Consider the following 18,898-nt stretch of genomic DNA (forward strand, 5'->3'; position numbering starts at 1 on the left):
GGCAGTATTTTCTATACACCTTTGTAATATATTAAGTTTCTGTTTTGTCTTATATGTATACATATTTTACATCCCTTAAAGATAAGGATCTGTCTTCCTTACTTTGGTCCTTGAAGATAATAGATGTTTAGTATTTGTGGAATTGTTTTAATTTTTTTTTCAGGTGAAGCCCTCTAGATTAGTCTGAAGTAGGTAAGTCAGTTAAGTTTTTGAGCTTGCAGAGCAGAAGTAGTCCACCTAAAAAGGCATAAATCATGAATGTCACCTTGTACAAAGCGGGCATTGAACATATTTGTTCGTTGACTGCCAAGATTTCAAAAGATATCGATTATAAAAGCAAAACAAGAAAGTGGTAGTCACAATCTCTCATCTCTCAAGAGCAGTTGCAAAAACCCCTTTCAGCTATGTTGCAACTTTCAGATCTCTTTGGAAAGCAGGTAATACGGGTGACAAAGCTCAAACTGTGGCCTGGATTTCAAAACCAAGGTTTCATCAAGTTTTAGTTGGGGGGGAGGGGAGGAGGTTTGTGCTAAAAGCAGGTGAAACAAAAAGAACTATGAAAGACTCAAAATGGACAGCTCAGAAGGACAAAAACGACAGAAAATTCAGTTGAAACTACAGCAGTACGTTGCCTTCCCACTGAAGGAGGTGACCAACTTCAAATTCTATCTGAAGTAAAATAACATCTGCATACAGAAATCCAGATTAAGGAGTGATTCCTCTAGCAAGTTCTCCAATTTCTAGCACATGATATTGGGATGAATAAAATTTGGATAGATAAGAAATTTATCAAGGAGTCAGTTATCTCTCTCCTCTACAAAGTAAGGTATCTCAGTGAATTATGTACATGACCAGGCTTGTAGCCCAATTGTTTCAAAGAATAGTCAAACTGGCATGTCCTGTAGAACAATTTCTGGTCTGGTTTCTATATAAGCCTTTTCACTTTCCTCTTTGTGCCTTTGTCTCACTTGCGATTGCTTCTTGTCCAGATGATAGAAAGCAATTTCAGTAAGTGGTTAACTTAATTGGTTTGCATCCACACATGATCCTCCAGGGCATCACTTATATATCCCATCATGCAGTGTGTGCCTCCTAAATTCTATGCTCCTCTAGAAATGACACTTGGCTGAAAATTTCTAAGGAGGTGACAGGTTTGTTCACAGTTGAAGCCAACATCATCATTTTTTTTTCATATTTCTGCTTATTTCCCCCTACCTTGGAGGGACATAAAAATGAAAAACAGTTTCTGCATGTCTGTGAAGATTACTTCGTTACACCAGCCAAGTCACTAAAGTGCAATCATCCCCAATCAACAAAAGAGGGAGGGACAGGCTAATTTACAGAGAACAGAGTAGAGAAAATAAAACTCTACTCACACAGAGCTGTCTAATGGTACCAATGAAACAACATGGATCCAAAGAGAGGGCACTGAACTCATGGCCTCTAAGGTACCTCCCAGCTCAAAATCTATGATCCAATGATTCCTATTCAACAACTATAATGTTATCATAGTTTTGAAGTGCTTCAAAATGGAACTCTCCATGATAGCAGCTCACTTTCTATCGTTAAGCCAGCTCACTTTCTAAACTGGATGAACAATATGATGAGATCATAGATTTAGAGTTAGAAAAGATCTTAGAAGCAATTCAATCTAATACTTCATTTTATGAATAAAGAAACTGAAGTGCAGAGAGATTAAGTAATTTGCCCATGATCACATAGCTGGTAAATACTTGGGGTGAGATTTAAACCCAGTTGTTCCTATCCTCTTGTGCTATGTATGTTCTATAAACTAGACTATGCTGTCTTACATACTCTGGGGAAACTATATAAGTTATCATGATTCATCTCCTAATTCAAAGTGTCAGTTCTTCACTGTGATGACTTTTCTTCCAGTTAACTGAAGAGATGAGACCAGGTCTATCTTTGAAACAAAACTGTTCTTTTTTTCCTGTTAATCTTACCCTTGGTTGACAAGAGAAACAGCAAAAGAACCATGCAATAAGTTTTTTATATGGTTTACTTACTAAATAACTTTGTTCCTTTGCCTTTTCCCACTACCCATACTTTGTGTTCAATTTCATTATATAATGTCAAATAGGGCACTAATGTAAATAACCACACTTGTAATTTTGCCTGCAATAAGATCATAATTTAAATTTGGGTATGCAATTAAAAGGTCCTATCAGGATAAAGTCAAGTCTATCCAAACTATTAAAATGAAAAATAAGCTTATTTACCTCCCTTGCAAGAGGCATTTGTTCAGGCTCTGCTCTTTAATCAGCTTCTGATAAACACAGACTGTGAATTCCATTCACAGTAGCATGAAAGGGTAACAAAAGTTGGGTTCCTTGCAAATTAAGATGAAATGTGCAGAGCAACAAGAGCTTTCACTTACTTGCACGAAGAACCGAAGGCGTGACCTCAATTTCACTTGCTGCTTGGTAGGGCTGAAAGGCTGAAACATTGTTGGTGCTAAGCTCACTGCCAAAAATCTCTGGACTCTGAGTGCCAGTGGAACTGGCACTGGTGCCGTCACCTCCATGATGTGGATCTTGTTCATCAAATATAGCAACCAGCTGTTCAAAACAAGAAAATCTACAGTTAAATAAGGTCAACTGAATCAGTACCGAAAAGAAATACTGCTTTTAATATCCACGTGGAGAATCAGAAGCTGTTAACTGACATTGAATAAATAATGCTTAAGAAGACTTTTGTTTTTTAATTTGATCTTCATGATAAATATGGAGAGGATAAAGACAGAAATGTCATTATTCCCATGTGAAAGATAAGGCAAAAGGTTCAGAACAATGACATAATTCATTTAAGATGATGCTCTCAGTAAAAAGTAGTTTACTAAACCCAAATCTTCAGACTCCACATCGTGGGGGAGGGAGCAGAGAGCTCCACCACCTTACAGCTTCCTCTCATGTTACAGTAGAATGGAACCTCTAAAGGTTATCACTAGCATTTCTTTACTTGAGTGCCATAAATTCGACTGGCAGTCTAGGGAAGACTATGGATATCTTCTCAGAACAACTTTTTAAATAATTAAGGGAAATTATAGGTTTCTGTTAGACATTAGTGAAAAGAGAGATTAAGGATGTAAAATGGTCGATTTCAAGTAGGAATTTGTGAAAAGAGAGATGTAATTTTTTTTCCTTTCTAAGTTATGGACTCCTTGATGTCAATCCATAAACACTTTAATTCAAGTCAAAAGCCACAGTTGGAGACCAAAGCCAAATTATGGAAGAAATACTAAGGCCTGTAAATTATTTAGATGTCACCACAGACCTGAATTCACTTAATGAGTTAAAAAACAGGTTGAGAACAGAACCCAGATATCTAACAAGTAATCAAATATACCTTCCTCTATATTTTTAATTTATTGCATAGTGATCTAAATACTATGTAATAAATTAAAAATAAAGTGGAAAGTGTATTTAGATTGCAAAACCAACATGTTCTGCAGAAAGTAAAGTTTTTAGATCCAAATAAAGAGCCACGAAACAAAGCAGAATTCTAATTTCCGATGTCCTTTCCTATACAGTATGAAGATTCCTCATGGTACAGTCAAGAGTGCTGTACTTTGGTTTAGAGGACCAGAATCTGAATTCCATCTATGCTACTTTGAATATAATTGACCGGGCCAGGCCTTAGTTTCTACTCTATAAAAGGGAAGGGGTGCTAAGCGCTTTACAGACATTATCATTTTTGATCCTCATAACAACCCTGTGAAGGAAGTACTATTATTATCTCCATTTCACAGTTTAGAAAACTGAGGCAAACAAGTTAAGTGACTTGTCGAGAGTCGCACAGCTAGAAAGTTTCTGAGGCCAGATTTGATGTCAGGTCTTCCTGACTCCAGGCACACCACATACCGTGCCATCAGCTCCCTCTAGAACAAAAAGGTGCATTGATGCCCTTTTTTTCCTTTCAGTTAGCAATTTATCGTTGTATTTATCTTTCCTTTCCTACTCCTGGAAAAACTAAATATGATGATTTCATTACTTTATGTTAATTTTGCTACTTGGCAATTGCAACCAACTGTCAGGAACAAAAAAACTAGATTCCATCTTCCAAAACTAAATGAAGTCATATTAACTCAAACCAGAACAATCTGAAGTATGAAGTTTCACATCAAGAAAAGACCTTTGGCATATCTATGAGAACAGTAACCCTTTGACATTTTACTAATAATGGTCTGCCTTTAGAATCTTTTCTATTAACTGAAATATGAAATTTCTTTCAGAAATAATTTATGACAATTTTTTATTTAAAATAAATGAAAAAAATCTGAAAATGACTATCAATTCCTGTATTTTTATTTAAGTATAATAAAAACATTGTAAATACTGAGTTAGGGATTATTATCATGATTTACTCATTTCCATAAGAATTGTTCATGTTGCCAGTCTGATTACATACAAATATTAGCATTTGTGAACTAAAACAAAGAAACAATCATTCTCAAATATATTTCAATGCTGGAATATTACATTTTAATGTTTAATAATACATGTCTAAAAGATCATGTGATAAATATTGAAATGCTTTAAGAATATGACTTGTTGACTATATATGTTACTTGCTTCTAAAAAGACATCTTTCACAAGAAAGAATTTTTCTCTATTCTAAATCAGAGAGTCATTCCTGATACTTCATCCCCTCTACCATATCCATTCAGTTGTTAAGTCTTGTCCATTTTACATCCACCACTTCTCTCGTATCTGTGCCTTTCTCTCTACGCACATATCCACCACCTTAGTTCAGGCTCTCCTCAATGCCTCTCCAGAGAAAATTGTAGGAACTCTTTAAGTGGTTTTCTTGCCTCCAGTCTCTCCCCTCTCCAAACTATCCTTCATATTTGTGGCAAAAAGATGTTCCTAAAGAAGTGGTCTGAATATGATAGTTTCCTGCTCAGAAAGCTCCAGTGACTCCCTTCTAGAAGCTCTAGGTCCTAAAATCAAATACAAATTTCACTTTTTAACATTTAAGCAATTAAACAATTTAAACATTTAACATTTACAACCCTTCACAAGACTGCTTTAATGTATCTTACATTACATCCACTACCATGGCCTTCAAAAAGAAGGTAATATCCACCTTTAATTTTTCTGTGAATACAATTCATAATCAAAGTGAAGATTTTTCTCAGTACTATCAAATAGATAAATGAAGAGATTCATATATATATATATGTATATATATATATATATATATACACGTATATATGTGTGTATATATATATATCTTACTCTTTCAGTGGTTACTGGGTGGTCTTTGGTCCTGTCCATGAGGCATTTCAAAAGCCCCTAAATTGAATATAACTCCTGTGACATGCCACTTAGCTAAAACCTTTGAACTCTGTCATAGATTTTCTGTCAACCTGTTGGACATATTATTTAACTGCTATGAAACTTAGGGCTTTTAGCAGAAAATGAGTCAAATAATTGTCACCAATAAATGCCAGAAAAGCATTTTGAAATCTTTGGCAAAAACATATATGAAATCCAGCACTTAGCAGTACCTACTAAATACCACATTTGTGGGGGAAAAACAAACACCCAGAACCAGTCACTATTTTGCCCACACACATACACACAAAACATTAAAAGACACTGACAGCCTTGCATACGTTCTCTGAAAGAAATCAAGTAAAATTTGCTTGGTGTATGGGGAACCATTTGAAAGATATTAATCATCCAATGGTTTTCTTCCCTTCATAGGAAACCCAAATAGATGTCATCCAGAAAGATCATTCTATTTTTTTTTTTGATCCAGATGATTCTACTTCATCCCTGTCTCCAGCAGAGGTGGTCTAACAAGGGAGAATAAAACATTTGCTTCCACACATGTTCCAGGGAATAGTTTCAGATTTTGAATTTTCTCAATTTGGTATCAGGATTCCTCTGTACTCACTTTCTTTGTCAAGTAAGTAAAAGGTCATTTAGGGCGGGGTTGTGTAGGTTTTTAAGTGACTTATGGTAACTATGATGACTTTCACCATTCAACTTGTCTAAAAGACCGTGTGGAATAATGATGAAGTCTTAGACAGAAAAAAGCCTACCCAGTATTTCCTGGCAATTCAATAGGCTACTGATATCTCTGCAATGAAACTTCACTCTTATTTCTTGATTTATTCAATAATAAGCCTGTCTGAAATCCCAGCTGACAGTGAAGTACCTATAATTTAACCCATTTGTGAGCTACTAGTAAATAGTGGAAAAGAAAAATCAAAGATTCGAGCATTATCTTGGGCAAATAATTTGACAGGGCATTTTACCACTGTTTACCAGTCCTGAAAAAAGAATTTTCCATAAACCTGCTGATGGTAGATGTAGCCATTTTCCAATAAAAAATATTTACTAACATTATCTAACAATTTTTTCCAGTAAGCAGAAGGAAAATTGACAACTGGTAGTCCTTTTTTATTGATAGAGAAACTTGAAGTCTGGCCCATGCTTCCCAAGACAATCCAGTGGCAACTCTGCATAGCCTCTCCTCACTCACTTCTCTTTCTGCACTTAGAAATATGTCACCCTTGCTGAAGAATACTGAAGACAGAGTCTATATAGCCTCCTTGAGCAAATGATTTCACAGTTTATGAAACTGACAGTCTCTTAATTTACATCTATTTCCTCAGGTTCAGTGACTGTGAAGACAAAGGTTAACTAACAGACCTGTATAGCCTTCTTTAAAAAAAAATGCTGAAATTTTATATAATCAAAGCAAGAAATGACTTAATATTAAAATGAAAACATGAAATTCTCTTGTTCTCACATTCTTGAATATCGGCCATTAAGAAAATCCAAAGCATAAGGGAAAATGTTAAGAAATGGGCATGATCCTGAATATTATTCCTGACAGTCATTCCCTTTCTTAATCTAAAATGATCTGCCTAGAATCAAGGTATATCATACTCCTTTGTCTCATTTTCTTTGCAATGTGAAAATGAAAACAGCTGGAAGAGCTGGTAGTAAATTCACTCCACAGTGGGTTTGATAGGAAATTCTCCATACTTGCCATATATTTCAATCTTCTAAGGTCAGAAGTGCTATGCCAAAACAATCACATGACCAAATTAAAGATATAGTTTATATAGAAGAAAGACAAAGAAAGAGAAAGAGACGAGAAGTCATAATGTCTTATAAGACATTTTCATTAGTGGACTTGGCTAAGTATAAGAGAAAGGCAGCTAGACACCCACATGTTTTTCTTTCTAGATTCCACAATAACATAATGCATCAGAAAGACCACAGTACTATAGGGAACTTTTTAAAAATCTTGAATACCCTCAAAAAGTGTGTAAAGCAGTCTGATCTTCAACAAATCTAAGATTGCAAAGTATTCAAGAAAGAATTCTAGTCAGAGACAACTGATTTGGAAACCTGTAACCAGTTCAGCCAAAAATAATTTTACACCTCCACCATATTTTATAAACCAGAATAAATTGCAAATGAACTGTAGGAGTTTTTTTTTGGGGGGGGAGGGGGGGAGGGATTAAATATCTGATTTAAACCATACAGGGAATTCCCATTGTGGAGATAACTTCCACCTACCCAATTTAGCAACTATTCAATAACTGAAAGTTTTAGAGATATGCTGCCAAGTCACCAAGTTATTAGAGAACATTATTCAAGTCAAAACGGACTACTTCAATTTTATAAAAATCAAGAGCCTTTTCATGAATAATATAGATGAAGGTGTGATCTGAGGAAAGTAATTTCAGACTTGTTCCCTGAAAAGGACTGATCCTCAAAAAAAAAAAAAAAAAAAAAAGAACTGATACTTATCTACAGGAATTGATAAAAGTATGCATGATTAATGCCACAATAGATATATAACCTAAAAATAGGAACAACTTATAAAAGAAAAAGCAACAAACCATACATAATTATGTTAACAAGTGCCCCAAAGTGAAAATAATCAAATCATCAAAGAAATGCACATTTTAAAAATCCACAGCTATCACCTCATCCTCATAAAATTAGTTGATCATCAAAAAAAGTTTTAAAAAATTCTATATTGGTGGGAATAAGGGGGAAACAGGAATAATGATTCATTACTGATGGATCTTGGAATTAGTCTAAGTACTCTAAAATGCTATCAGGAAATAAAGAAGTATAATACTGTTCATACTGATCAAAGTAGTTTATACCCCAGCAATGGACAGTTAGAAAAGGATTACGTGCTTGAAAATATTCACAGCAGTTCTGTTCATAATAGCAAAAGTTAGAAACAGTGAGACCAAGTATTACTACTACCAAGTAGTAGAATATCATTATTCCATAAAGAATCATAAAAGTGAAAAATTCTAAAACATGGGAAGACCTGTACTAAGTGTTATAAAGTGTCCACAAAAGAACCAAAAGCCAGAAAAACAATTTATAGAGTGTCACAGAAGTGTAAGTACAGATTTATGCAAGTAAAGCTGACATCTGCACTAAGACTTTTGGGTTACTGCATAATAAAGATAACATTAAAAAGACAAATAACTTTGAAATTTGCCTGGAACGTTCTCCTTCCTCATCTTTGCCTACTGGCTTCCCTGGTTTCCTTTAAGATGCCTGTAAAATTCCATCTTTTACAGGAAGCCTTTCTGAATGGCTCTTTATTCTAGTACCTTTCCTCTGGTAATTACTTCCTATTTATCTTATGCTTGTTCCTTTGTGTCTTACCCTGTAGACTGTGAAAACTTTTGAGGACAGGGACTGCTTTGGGCCTTTAGTTGGATACCCCAGGGATTAGCACAGTGCCCAGGCACAGGGTAGGTACTTAATAAATATTGGTTGACTGACTGACTGAAAGACTTAAGAACCCAAGTCAACACAAGGACCAAACAGGATTCCATAGGACTGAAAATGAAATATACTACCCATCTCCTGACAGAGGCACAATGGAGACATTTTAAGACGATGGGAAAAAAAGCAGAATTTGGTTTTGCTTTCTTCCCTCCTCCATGAGAAAAAAACTTGTTAATTGAAAAAAATTAATTATGTTTTTAAAAATGAATAATAGAACCAAAACAACAATACATAAAATTGCTACAAATATATAAGTAAAGACTTATTTAAATGATAACAATATTAAGCTAAAGAAATGTCATTTAATTAACACCTTACCCTCTTTCCCCTCCCCCAAGTTTTTAAAGCTGTCGAGAGGAAAAGAAAATCATACAAATTCATCTTCATTCACGATAATTTCAGGTACAGAGGAGTGTAGGTGAGGACAATATATTGCGTACATACATACATACATACATACATAGACATGTGTAGGAGGGTTCCCAAAAATCTCAAATCCCTCCAAGTAGGCAAGTGCCCAGTCTTTCAATCAGCAAAACACTGAGTACCTTCAGTCAGAGGTCATTGTTCTCATAAGAGCCAATAGGATCCTATAAGGCCATATTTCTTTGTCACAGGTGCCTGACATTATGCTATGCTTAGGTATTGAAGAGACAGACATTCACCTGTGACACTCCTAGGCTGCCCTGCTTAAATTCAAAATCTGAACTTGCACTTTGATATCCCTCAGGGTGACACATGCTGTTTTACTGCTGAGCCTTCAGACTAATTAGATTTCTGCTTTAAGATTTGTGTTCAGCTAATAGCCATGAGTATGTCAACCCCATACCACAATGAAAATATGCAAATGATTATAGCCAGAAGGGAGCTGACCCACTTGTCAACACCACAGCAGAAATAACGAGGGCTTCCCTACTATCAAGAAGGCAGCAGCACTGTCTACACCCCTTCTTGAGGTACAACTATATACATTATCCTGCTGCTGCTAAAATACAGATAAAAATTGGAGCTTACCTCTGAAAATAAAGTTAAGCAATTTTAAAATTGGCCAATCACAAATAGATGACCTAATTAAAAAAGGGGAGGAGGGAACTAATTAGAGTTTAAGGTTGATCAAGTGTTGTTTTCTTATAAGTGACCAGTGTAAAGCCATCATCAAAGAAGTATAGAATCCAAGAGCAAATTAATGAGGTAGGAGCAAATTATCATTTGGACATGAAAGAAGTAACTATGAAATCAATTTGTAAGCTTTCTGATGACTGAACTTACTTTAATGACATTGAGACAGCACTAAATACTTAATCATTCTATGAGCCTTGCTTGCTGACATGGTTCATTAAAAACTCATTTAAACAGAGCTACTGTTTCATTGGACTAAGTGAATACACAGTAAAGTAATACATTTCCACGAAAGTGGCTTGATTACCCTCCCCCACCTCAAGCTCACTAACAAAAATGAATTTTCCAAAGGAGAAAAAAATTATCAGAATCAAGAAGAAATCTTAAGCAGATGGATACATTGATTAGTTCCTGCTTGATTTACAAAGTTGAAATTTAGTGTTCCAGAATATAAGGGAATTCTAACACCAAAAAACAAAATTGAAAAGGTCAGCAGAACCCTTTTTATTGTTAGGCTATGGACAGTTAACAATCCTCTACTCCAACTTTCCAACATATAGCTTCAGCCTTAATAGGGCCAGGTGACTGCAATGAGCCCTATCAGGTATTCATACTCCCATAATATCGCTGTCCTATACCCACTAATGTTCAAAGATAAGCTCATCTTATGTAATGTGAATGAAAGGAAAATGGAATTTATAGATCACTGAGAACTGTGGTTAACTTTATTTTTACCATCTCTGTATAGACAATATTATTAATAAATACCAAACAAAAGAATCGCATTAACATTCAAGTTCTGGAAGAATAGTACAGTGAAGGAAATGATGATCTAGAATTCAAAGACCTAGGTATGAATCCTTGCTCTGTTACTATCTTTGTGACCTGGAATCCATCATTTAATCTCTCTGAGTTGATTTGTAACATGAGGTAGGACTAGGTGATATCTGAGATACCTCCCAGTTCTAAATCCAGGATTCCATTCATATAAAACAGAGGGTGATATGACTCAAGAAAAAACAGAGTAATCTTAAACTATTTAGCCTATCTTAGCCACTGACCTCCTAAAAGCCCTGTTCTCTACATTACACAAAATGGAAGCAGCAGCAGTACCACAACCTGCACCAATATGAAGAATAAAAGAAGTGCCCATTAGTTGGGGAATGGCTGAATAAGTTGTGGTATATGAATGTAATGGAGTACTATTGTGCCATAAGAAATGATGAACAAGAAGACTTCAGAGAGGCCTGGAAGGACTTATATGACCTGATGCTGAGTGAAAGGAGCAGAACCAGGAGAACTTTGTGCACAGCAATGACCACACTATGCAAGAGGTTTTTCTGGTAGACTTGGAACTTCATAATAACGTAAGAACTTAAAACAATAATAATAATAATTCCCAATGGTTTTCTAAGGCAAAATGCCTTCCACACTCAGAGAAAGAACTATGGAATTCATTTGTGGAATGTAGCATATCATGTTTGTATATGTATGTGTGTGTGTGTATTATGTTTTGATTTGTTATATAATTTCTTCCATTTATTTTAGTTCATCTATACAGCATTACTATAGTGAAAATGTATTCAATAAGAAAGTATATGTAGATCATATATAGAATTGTATGGTGTCTTGGGGAGGGAGGGGCGTGGGGGGATAGGCAGGGGGGTAAAAATATAAGTTTTTTGGTAGTGATTGCAGAACATTATAAATAAATAAAAAAGAATAAAAGAAAATGTGAGAATATATGAATAGATGCAAAGTGAAATAATAAACCGGGAAAACAATATGCACAATGACTATAATAGTGTAAATGCAAAGAGCAACAAATTAATCCAAACAGAATGGTGTGACATTTTAATAACCAAGCTTGACCCTGGACATGAAAAAGCTCCTTGACTCTTTCTTTGTAGAGTGAGAGTTCATAAATAGAAAACACTGCATATGATAATGTTTTTGATGCTGGCTAAAAAAAAAATTTCCCCTCCTGTTTTTCATATTTTACAAGGGATGTTGGTAGGGACATGATGATAAATGGGAATGGAAAAAATAAATAAAATTTCATTTTTTAAAAAAGTAGATTTGCATTAATCAAGAATGTCTAAACAAACTGTGGCACATGAATATACCAGGATGTTACAGTACAATCCAACCATGAATGTGAAGGATGTAAAGATGCATGAGACTTGCATCAAACAAAGTAAAATAAGCAAAAATACAAAAAAAAAAAATATGGATATGTAAATGGAAAGAACAAAAAACCCCTGAAAGCTGTTTAATTATAATGACCAAAAAGTATAAGAATGTATCCTCTTTTCCTTTTGATGTTATGAAGCATTGCATATACTTATAGATCAGCTAGTCGCATTAAACTGGTTTTTCCTCTTCCTGTTTTATTCTTTCTTACAAGATGTGTCTTTGGGTAAGGGAAGTCTACACCAAGAAAACAACTAATATTAACAAAAGGCATTTAAAAAAGGTTTTTATAAGCTAATAGTAAAATTTCTTCCTGGTTAAGATCTTCTTAAGATATCTGCAAAGGCCTTAAGTTAGGATGATCTAATGAAGGCCTGCAAGGATTTAAAGACAAATCTACTTTTGTACCAGTACCTCAATAGTGCTACATTTCCCTATGTTTATCCCCATCAGCCCCCCCCCCAATGAAAAACTTATGAGCAGAAAACAACCTACCTGCTTATGATTCTATAAATCAATCCCTCCAAATAAGATAGTACTGAAGTGGCTTATTTTACAAAGACCTAAGAAAACAACAATTTTTTGACCTTAGAGGCAAGCAAGGAGGATAAGAAGGAAAAACTGCCCTTTTCGCAGAAGACAAGCAAATAAGTATTTCAAGTGTTCACATTGATGGGGTGGAGAGAAGTTTTAAAAAACCAAAATGATAAAAAGAACTTCAAATGGTTACAGAAGCATTAATTCACTTACAAACTGCATAAACCAAAAGCATATGAGAAAAAAATGACAAACCAAAAGGAAAGCAAAGATGCAGGAAATTGGGAGGGCTGCATAAATCATGGATTTTATCAATTACTTATCCAAACTTATCCAAAGTTCTGAATGAAAATTTAATTTCAAAATAAATAACCACAAGTTGAAATATAACCACACAAGAAGATATTAGCAACAGATTGGCAATTAAGAGGGAGAAATTATAATTATTAATGTGTAACATCTAGTTTATTTTAAATGTGAAAGGCGCATGATTTTAAAATATCTAGACAATAAGATGAAAAACTTGAAATACTTTCTGATTTGCTTCTGTTCCACTCATTATTCCAGTATCTCACTACAATAATAGAATAGATAACACTTGTCCTTGACATTAGCCTAAATTATTCTCAGTGTGCAATACAATACTGATTAAATTACACTCATTTTAATCAACTGGCAGAATGTATTCAAAAGGTAACTAAATAATAAAATTCTAGAATAGTTTATTATAATAACCTGTTTATCAATGTTTTTTAAAATCTGATTGTAAAATAAATAATACTAATTATCTTGTATAAAATCTATTCTATTTCCTCCTCCTTTGTCAAATTTATTTGAAAGGTTCAGGAAACAGAGATAAGAAGCTGAATTTAAAAAAATTCCACCCTGAAATTTAGAGTAATTTCTTTAAAAAATAAGTCCTACCTAATGGACTGAGCAAAGAAAAAAGAGTTGGGCATTTCTACTTTTGCAGTAAGATGAATCCTAGGAAAATCACAACCTCTGATTCTTTTGCCCAACTGGAAAGTGCACTAATGAACTCTGATTTATTTCATGGAATAACAGGTAATTATTCTGGAGTCCTTATATGTTACAGTCATTGTATAACTATATAAGTAAAACTATTGTAACTGTTAGTATTTTGAATGTATTCCACTGGTTGTAGTAAATGTAGTAATATCTACAGTAACACAGGAAACAGTATATGCCACACCCTCTCTCTGATAGAATTCATTTTCAAAAAAAACAATTGAGGCTGTGTTGAAACAGTTGCAAAAGTATTCTATAATACCATAAAGTGTCTTAAATAATGAAGAACCAAAAGATGAACTCAATTCCAAACACGTGCAACATTAGTAACATATTCCTAATATCAACAACAACTTTCTGATCATTGAATGTGAAGTTGAAATTAACACATATACATTACTATGGATTAACATAACTGCTTAAGGAAATGAAACTATCCACTCTCTTTTGCTCCCATCATATTCTCTTGGGCATCATGCTGAAGTATTACAAAAAACCTTGCATTATTTTATACCTCTGTATTTCACAAACTTTGCATAGAGCAAACATGAAATGCATCTTTCTAGAATTAAACAAAGAGTAGAGTCTGCAATACCAACACATTGGGAGATATGCTAAAGAAATTCACCAGGGTGGGAATAACTCAACAATCCCGTCATACGCCTAGAGGTGGGAGTGGGAGTCATGTGTTAAACTACATTCCTTGCTATGTCAATCTTTCTGTCTACAAGTTACTACCACGGATGGGACATAACAATTTGTGTTGTTGTCTGCAAATTTGGCCATCATAAAATCACCCTGATATCACTACAGTCAGGTGTCAGAGAACAATTCTTAAACTGACAACTCTCAGAAAATCCCTTGCCCACAGAAAGCAGGAGAAAGAGTTGATACTTTCTCCAACATGCCTACCTACACAGGTTTTTAAAGTGAACGAATTCAACAATGACATCTTAACTTAACACCAGCCATGCCTGTTATAGTTTTAATTATTCAGTTATGGAGAGAAGAAAAAGATACGATAGCCTTACACTACTAAGAATACCAAAGTAAGAACAAGCTTAAAATGTGATTAAAGCAAATAGTCACAACACATTGGCTGGAGAGGAAAGAAACCCTTTCACAGTGAAGAGACTGCTAAACCTAGAATCAGGAAAACTCATATTCTTGACTTCAAACGGCGTACTAGCTGTGTGTCACTGGATAAGTCACTTAATACTGTTTTCCTCAGGTTCCTCACCTAAAATTAGCTAAAGAAGGAAATGGCAAACCACTCCAGAATCTTTGCCAAGAAAAACCTCAAATGGGGTCATGAAGAATTGGACAGGACTGAAACAACTAAATAACAATACAATTTGCCTTAACACTCAGGGTTCAAAGGACTTTTAAGTCGAGGCTGCAGATGAGTTTCCAATTAGAATTGATAAAAAGAATTTCCTCACCTGGAGGTTCCCTATAACCAATAAAATCACGGGTCCAAAAGAACCTCATTGCAACTCTCAGCGCTCTGAGGAAAAGGACTATCTCATATAACTTAAATTAAATCTTTCTACCCATAATTTAAATTTATAAATTTAAATTAAATCAAATTCATTTATAAATTTAAATTATTTAAATTAAATTCCTTCTCATAGTTCATTTAAGGATCCAGCTGTAGACATCATGCTTAACCCCCTGAAGTACAGTATGACATTCCCTCTCTCAGAACAGGCAGGAAGGCAGGAAGGCAGGAAGGCAGGAAGGCAGGAAGGATGGCTTCCCCCCCCCCCCCCCCATGATCCTTTTACTCTACGTCAGCCAACATCCTCCACCTTCCCAACATCTTTCTTGGGAAAACTTCTCTATACCTGATGTTTCTACTTCTTCACCATCTCTCAACCCCTGATGCCAATGTCTGTAGACTTACCACTCTACTGAAACTGATTTTCTCAAGGTCAGCAATTATCTATCAAATCCAACGGCACCCTTTTTCCCTAGCCATTATTCTAGATTCTGTAGAGTGTTTAACAATACTGACCATCACAAAATTGCTTTGGCTTTAGACATTCCACACAAATCTGGTCCTTTTTCCTCTCTGCCCACCATACCTTTCTTTTTCAACCCCTGAAGGTGAGCACTCATTAAGGTTTTCTCTGGATATCTTATCTCTCTATATATTCATTTCCACAGTATTAAATAGTGCCCCTGTGCCTATTCAGTTATTTTTAGTCATGTCCACTCTTTGTGACTCCACTTAGGGTTTTCTTGGCAAGATATTAGAGTGATTTGCTCGTTTTAAAGATGAGAAAATTGAGGCAAAAAGGGTTAAGTGACTTTTTCCAGGGTCACACAACCAGTAAGTGTCTGAGACCAGATTTGAACTCAGGAAGGTGAGTCTTCCTGACTCCAGGCCTGACACTCTATGCACTATGGAGTCACCTAGGTGCCCACAGTCTATGCCAAAATTTATCAAATTCATAACAAGGCCAATCACTGTTAGTATTAACCAAATGTGACAGAAAACATGAGAAAATAAAACTCATTTCTATTCAGAAAAAATAACTTCCATCTAGCTGATCATTACCTCTGTGCATTATGAGTTCTAAATCTATAAATCCATTCTTGATTTCTCTACTCAGCTCCAGATTCACCATTCTTAGTCCCTAAGAAGCATCTCCACTTAGGCCTTCCAAAAGAGCCTCACACTTGAAATGTCTAAAACTAAGCTCGTATTTCACTCAAAGCCATTTCTCCTTTTTAACCTAGTCTTCCATTGTGGTTCTGTGCTTGTTCTCAAAAAGGACCGTGACATCAGGAAGATGATGCTATGACTTGCAAGTCAATTGGATTTAAGTGATGGAGGGCTATGCAAAGTCACCTGCCTCACTTTCTCCTCCAGAGCCATCTGCAACCAGTGGTAAGATGTAGAACAGGACAACTGGAGATGGCCCAGGAGGCAGTGGGAGACCTTGGCCTTTCTAAGTTAAGGTCTTTTAGAGTTCTCACTTTGACTGAGGCAACATTCATTTATGCATATTTTCCATACATATACCATTGACCTGTGGGTCTAACCTCCTCACATTTCACTGCCCATCCATTACAAAGTCCTGCAGATTCCATATGCACATCTCATATCCTGCCTTTGCTATGATTTTCCACTACTAGGCTTATAATAAATCTGGACTTCAGCAATAGAATTTTCCCATCATTATTCTTTCTTTCCTTTAATCCAACTTTGAAATTGTTAACAAACAAATCTTACTATGCATGGATCTGGTCATATCAATCTTCTGTTATAAAAATATTACAAAATTCCTTATGGCCTAAGTACAATTCAAACTGGGCCTAGTATTCAAGTCTCTCAACAATTTAGCACCACCTAACTATCTTCTGTTATCTCTTTCATAAAGTCCCTTCCATGTTCTACTTGTCTACTTCATTTAGCATACAATATAGGTCTCATGTATTTATTTATATTTTATTCCTCTAATAGAATATAAAGTTCATTATGCAAGGAGCATTTTGCCTAAATTTTATCTAGAGATCAACAAACTATACAGATATTTAATCAGTTTTGGTTTAATGGAATCTCATTATGGTTGACTGAGAAGGGAAGGACTTCTCAGTCTTGGACTTTTCACAAATTCCTATAGTTCGAGTACTAGTTTAGCTGGGATAGGACCTATTTTCTTCTGGTTTTGCCCAGTGCATGTAGTTAAATGGAGGGTGCACAACACAAGTTTTTGCTGTGGTTTTTTTTTCCCAGTTCTTTGTGGACAATGTGAATACTGAAGATACGTTCAACAAATGAATATTGTCTCCTCATCTGCAATGTGAATAGCTTGAAGGAAACGATCCCGCTTTTGACATTATTATTTGTGTACCAGAGCTTAAAACAGTGCCTGATAGTGTGTACTTACTAAATACTTTTAAAAATCTTGTTGATTAAATATCATGAAAGATCCTTGAATTTTTCCCAAGTTTAAAGCTACAGAAAAAGTTGTAATTCAGTTTTTCTATCTAACAAATTAGATGCATGATTTTGCAATGTAGAATCCCAAAGGCACAGTATGACACAAAAATTCAAAAATTAACAGCCAAAGTGTTTTCAGATCCACAAAAAAAGTGAATATTCCACAGACTAAGTGATGATACCAACAAAAGCACAGAATGAGTAATTAAACTAGTTTTCTCTACAATGCAAAGGATTTGTGGATCTAATTCAGAAAAAAAAAACTGCACAAACCACTCATTATGTGCTCTTATATCCTCACTTCAGAACACAATAACTTAATGAAAGAAAACCATAAAATGCAAACCTTTTAAAACCCTTTTATTAATGGCTTCACATACCCAAAAGACTTCACTGAATCAGGAAACATTTGGTGAAATATTTGAAACAGGTACTTACGTGGTCTCTGCCCTTGAATGTATAGCAAAACACCATATGTCTTGTAAAAGCAAGTAACCTATCAAAGGAGGGAAAGCCTGAAACTTTTACCCAGTGGTGAGGGACCAGAGTGCTAGAGGATGGGAAAATATTGTTTCTAATAATACTTGCAAAATACGAATACTATATCAAATACTCCGATTCGATGCATTCTTAGAGCTATATATTCTCTTTTGTCACATTTTTCAAATGGCTTGAAAAAAAAATCATTGAAGACAATATATGAAAATATGCTACATGAGAATAGATACCCATGTTAGACAAGTAGCAGGATGTCATTCTACTGTTTTTTCAGGAAAATCATTAAAACTGTAAAAAAAAATCATAAAATAGTAATTATGGTAGAACATTGAACAATATAGGAGGATTTGGATACTTTAGAAGATTTACATGCCGCATTTGCATCCTCAGCTCTTAGCTCAGTGTTTTGCATAAAATATGTATCTAATTAATAATTTATTCAATGATTCATTCATTTTGGCAACCTAAAGTCCTTCCTTAGGTCTCCATGTCATTGCTCATTCCCTCTAGGAAGGTCTTAGACCTTTATCTCATTCATGTTTCAATTTACTCTTATCAAGATATTTGGAAATACCCTGCTTCCCAGAGCTAAGGCCCAGCAAGCAGGCTACACCCTGAGCTTGTTATAACAAATGTGTTGCTTTGACCAGCACCAGGTGATCACTGAAGGATTCATGATTTTCCTATTAATCAATTACTGTTTAGATTTGCTGAAGCTCCAGGGACCTGAGAACCAGAAGCAGGCGACATGTTGCAACCATTT

At 35.1% G+C, this 18,898-nt stretch overlaps 1 protein-coding gene across 21 annotated transcripts in view; it reads right to left on the bottom strand.

The window, feature by feature from the left end:
• PARD3 (par-3 family cell polarity regulator) overlaps nt 1–18,898 on the bottom strand; it is a 728,954-nt gene that overhangs the window by 412,224 nt on the left and 297,832 nt on the right. For all 21 annotated transcript variants that reach the window (XM_072651995.1, XM_072651989.1, XM_072651996.1 and 18 more), the window contains exon 3: nt 2,399–2,579. In XM_072651995.1, coding sequence (XP_072508096.1) covers nt 2,399–2,579 — 181 coding nt within the window. The remainder of the gene's footprint in view (nt 1–2,398; nt 2,580–18,898) is intronic.

Source organism: Notamacropus eugenii, chromosome 3, assembly GCF_028372415.1.
Source record: "Notamacropus eugenii isolate mMacEug1 chromosome 3, mMacEug1.pri_v2, whole genome shotgun sequence".
Classification (NCBI taxonomy): Eukaryota; Metazoa; Chordata; class Mammalia; order Diprotodontia; family Macropodidae; genus Notamacropus; species Notamacropus eugenii.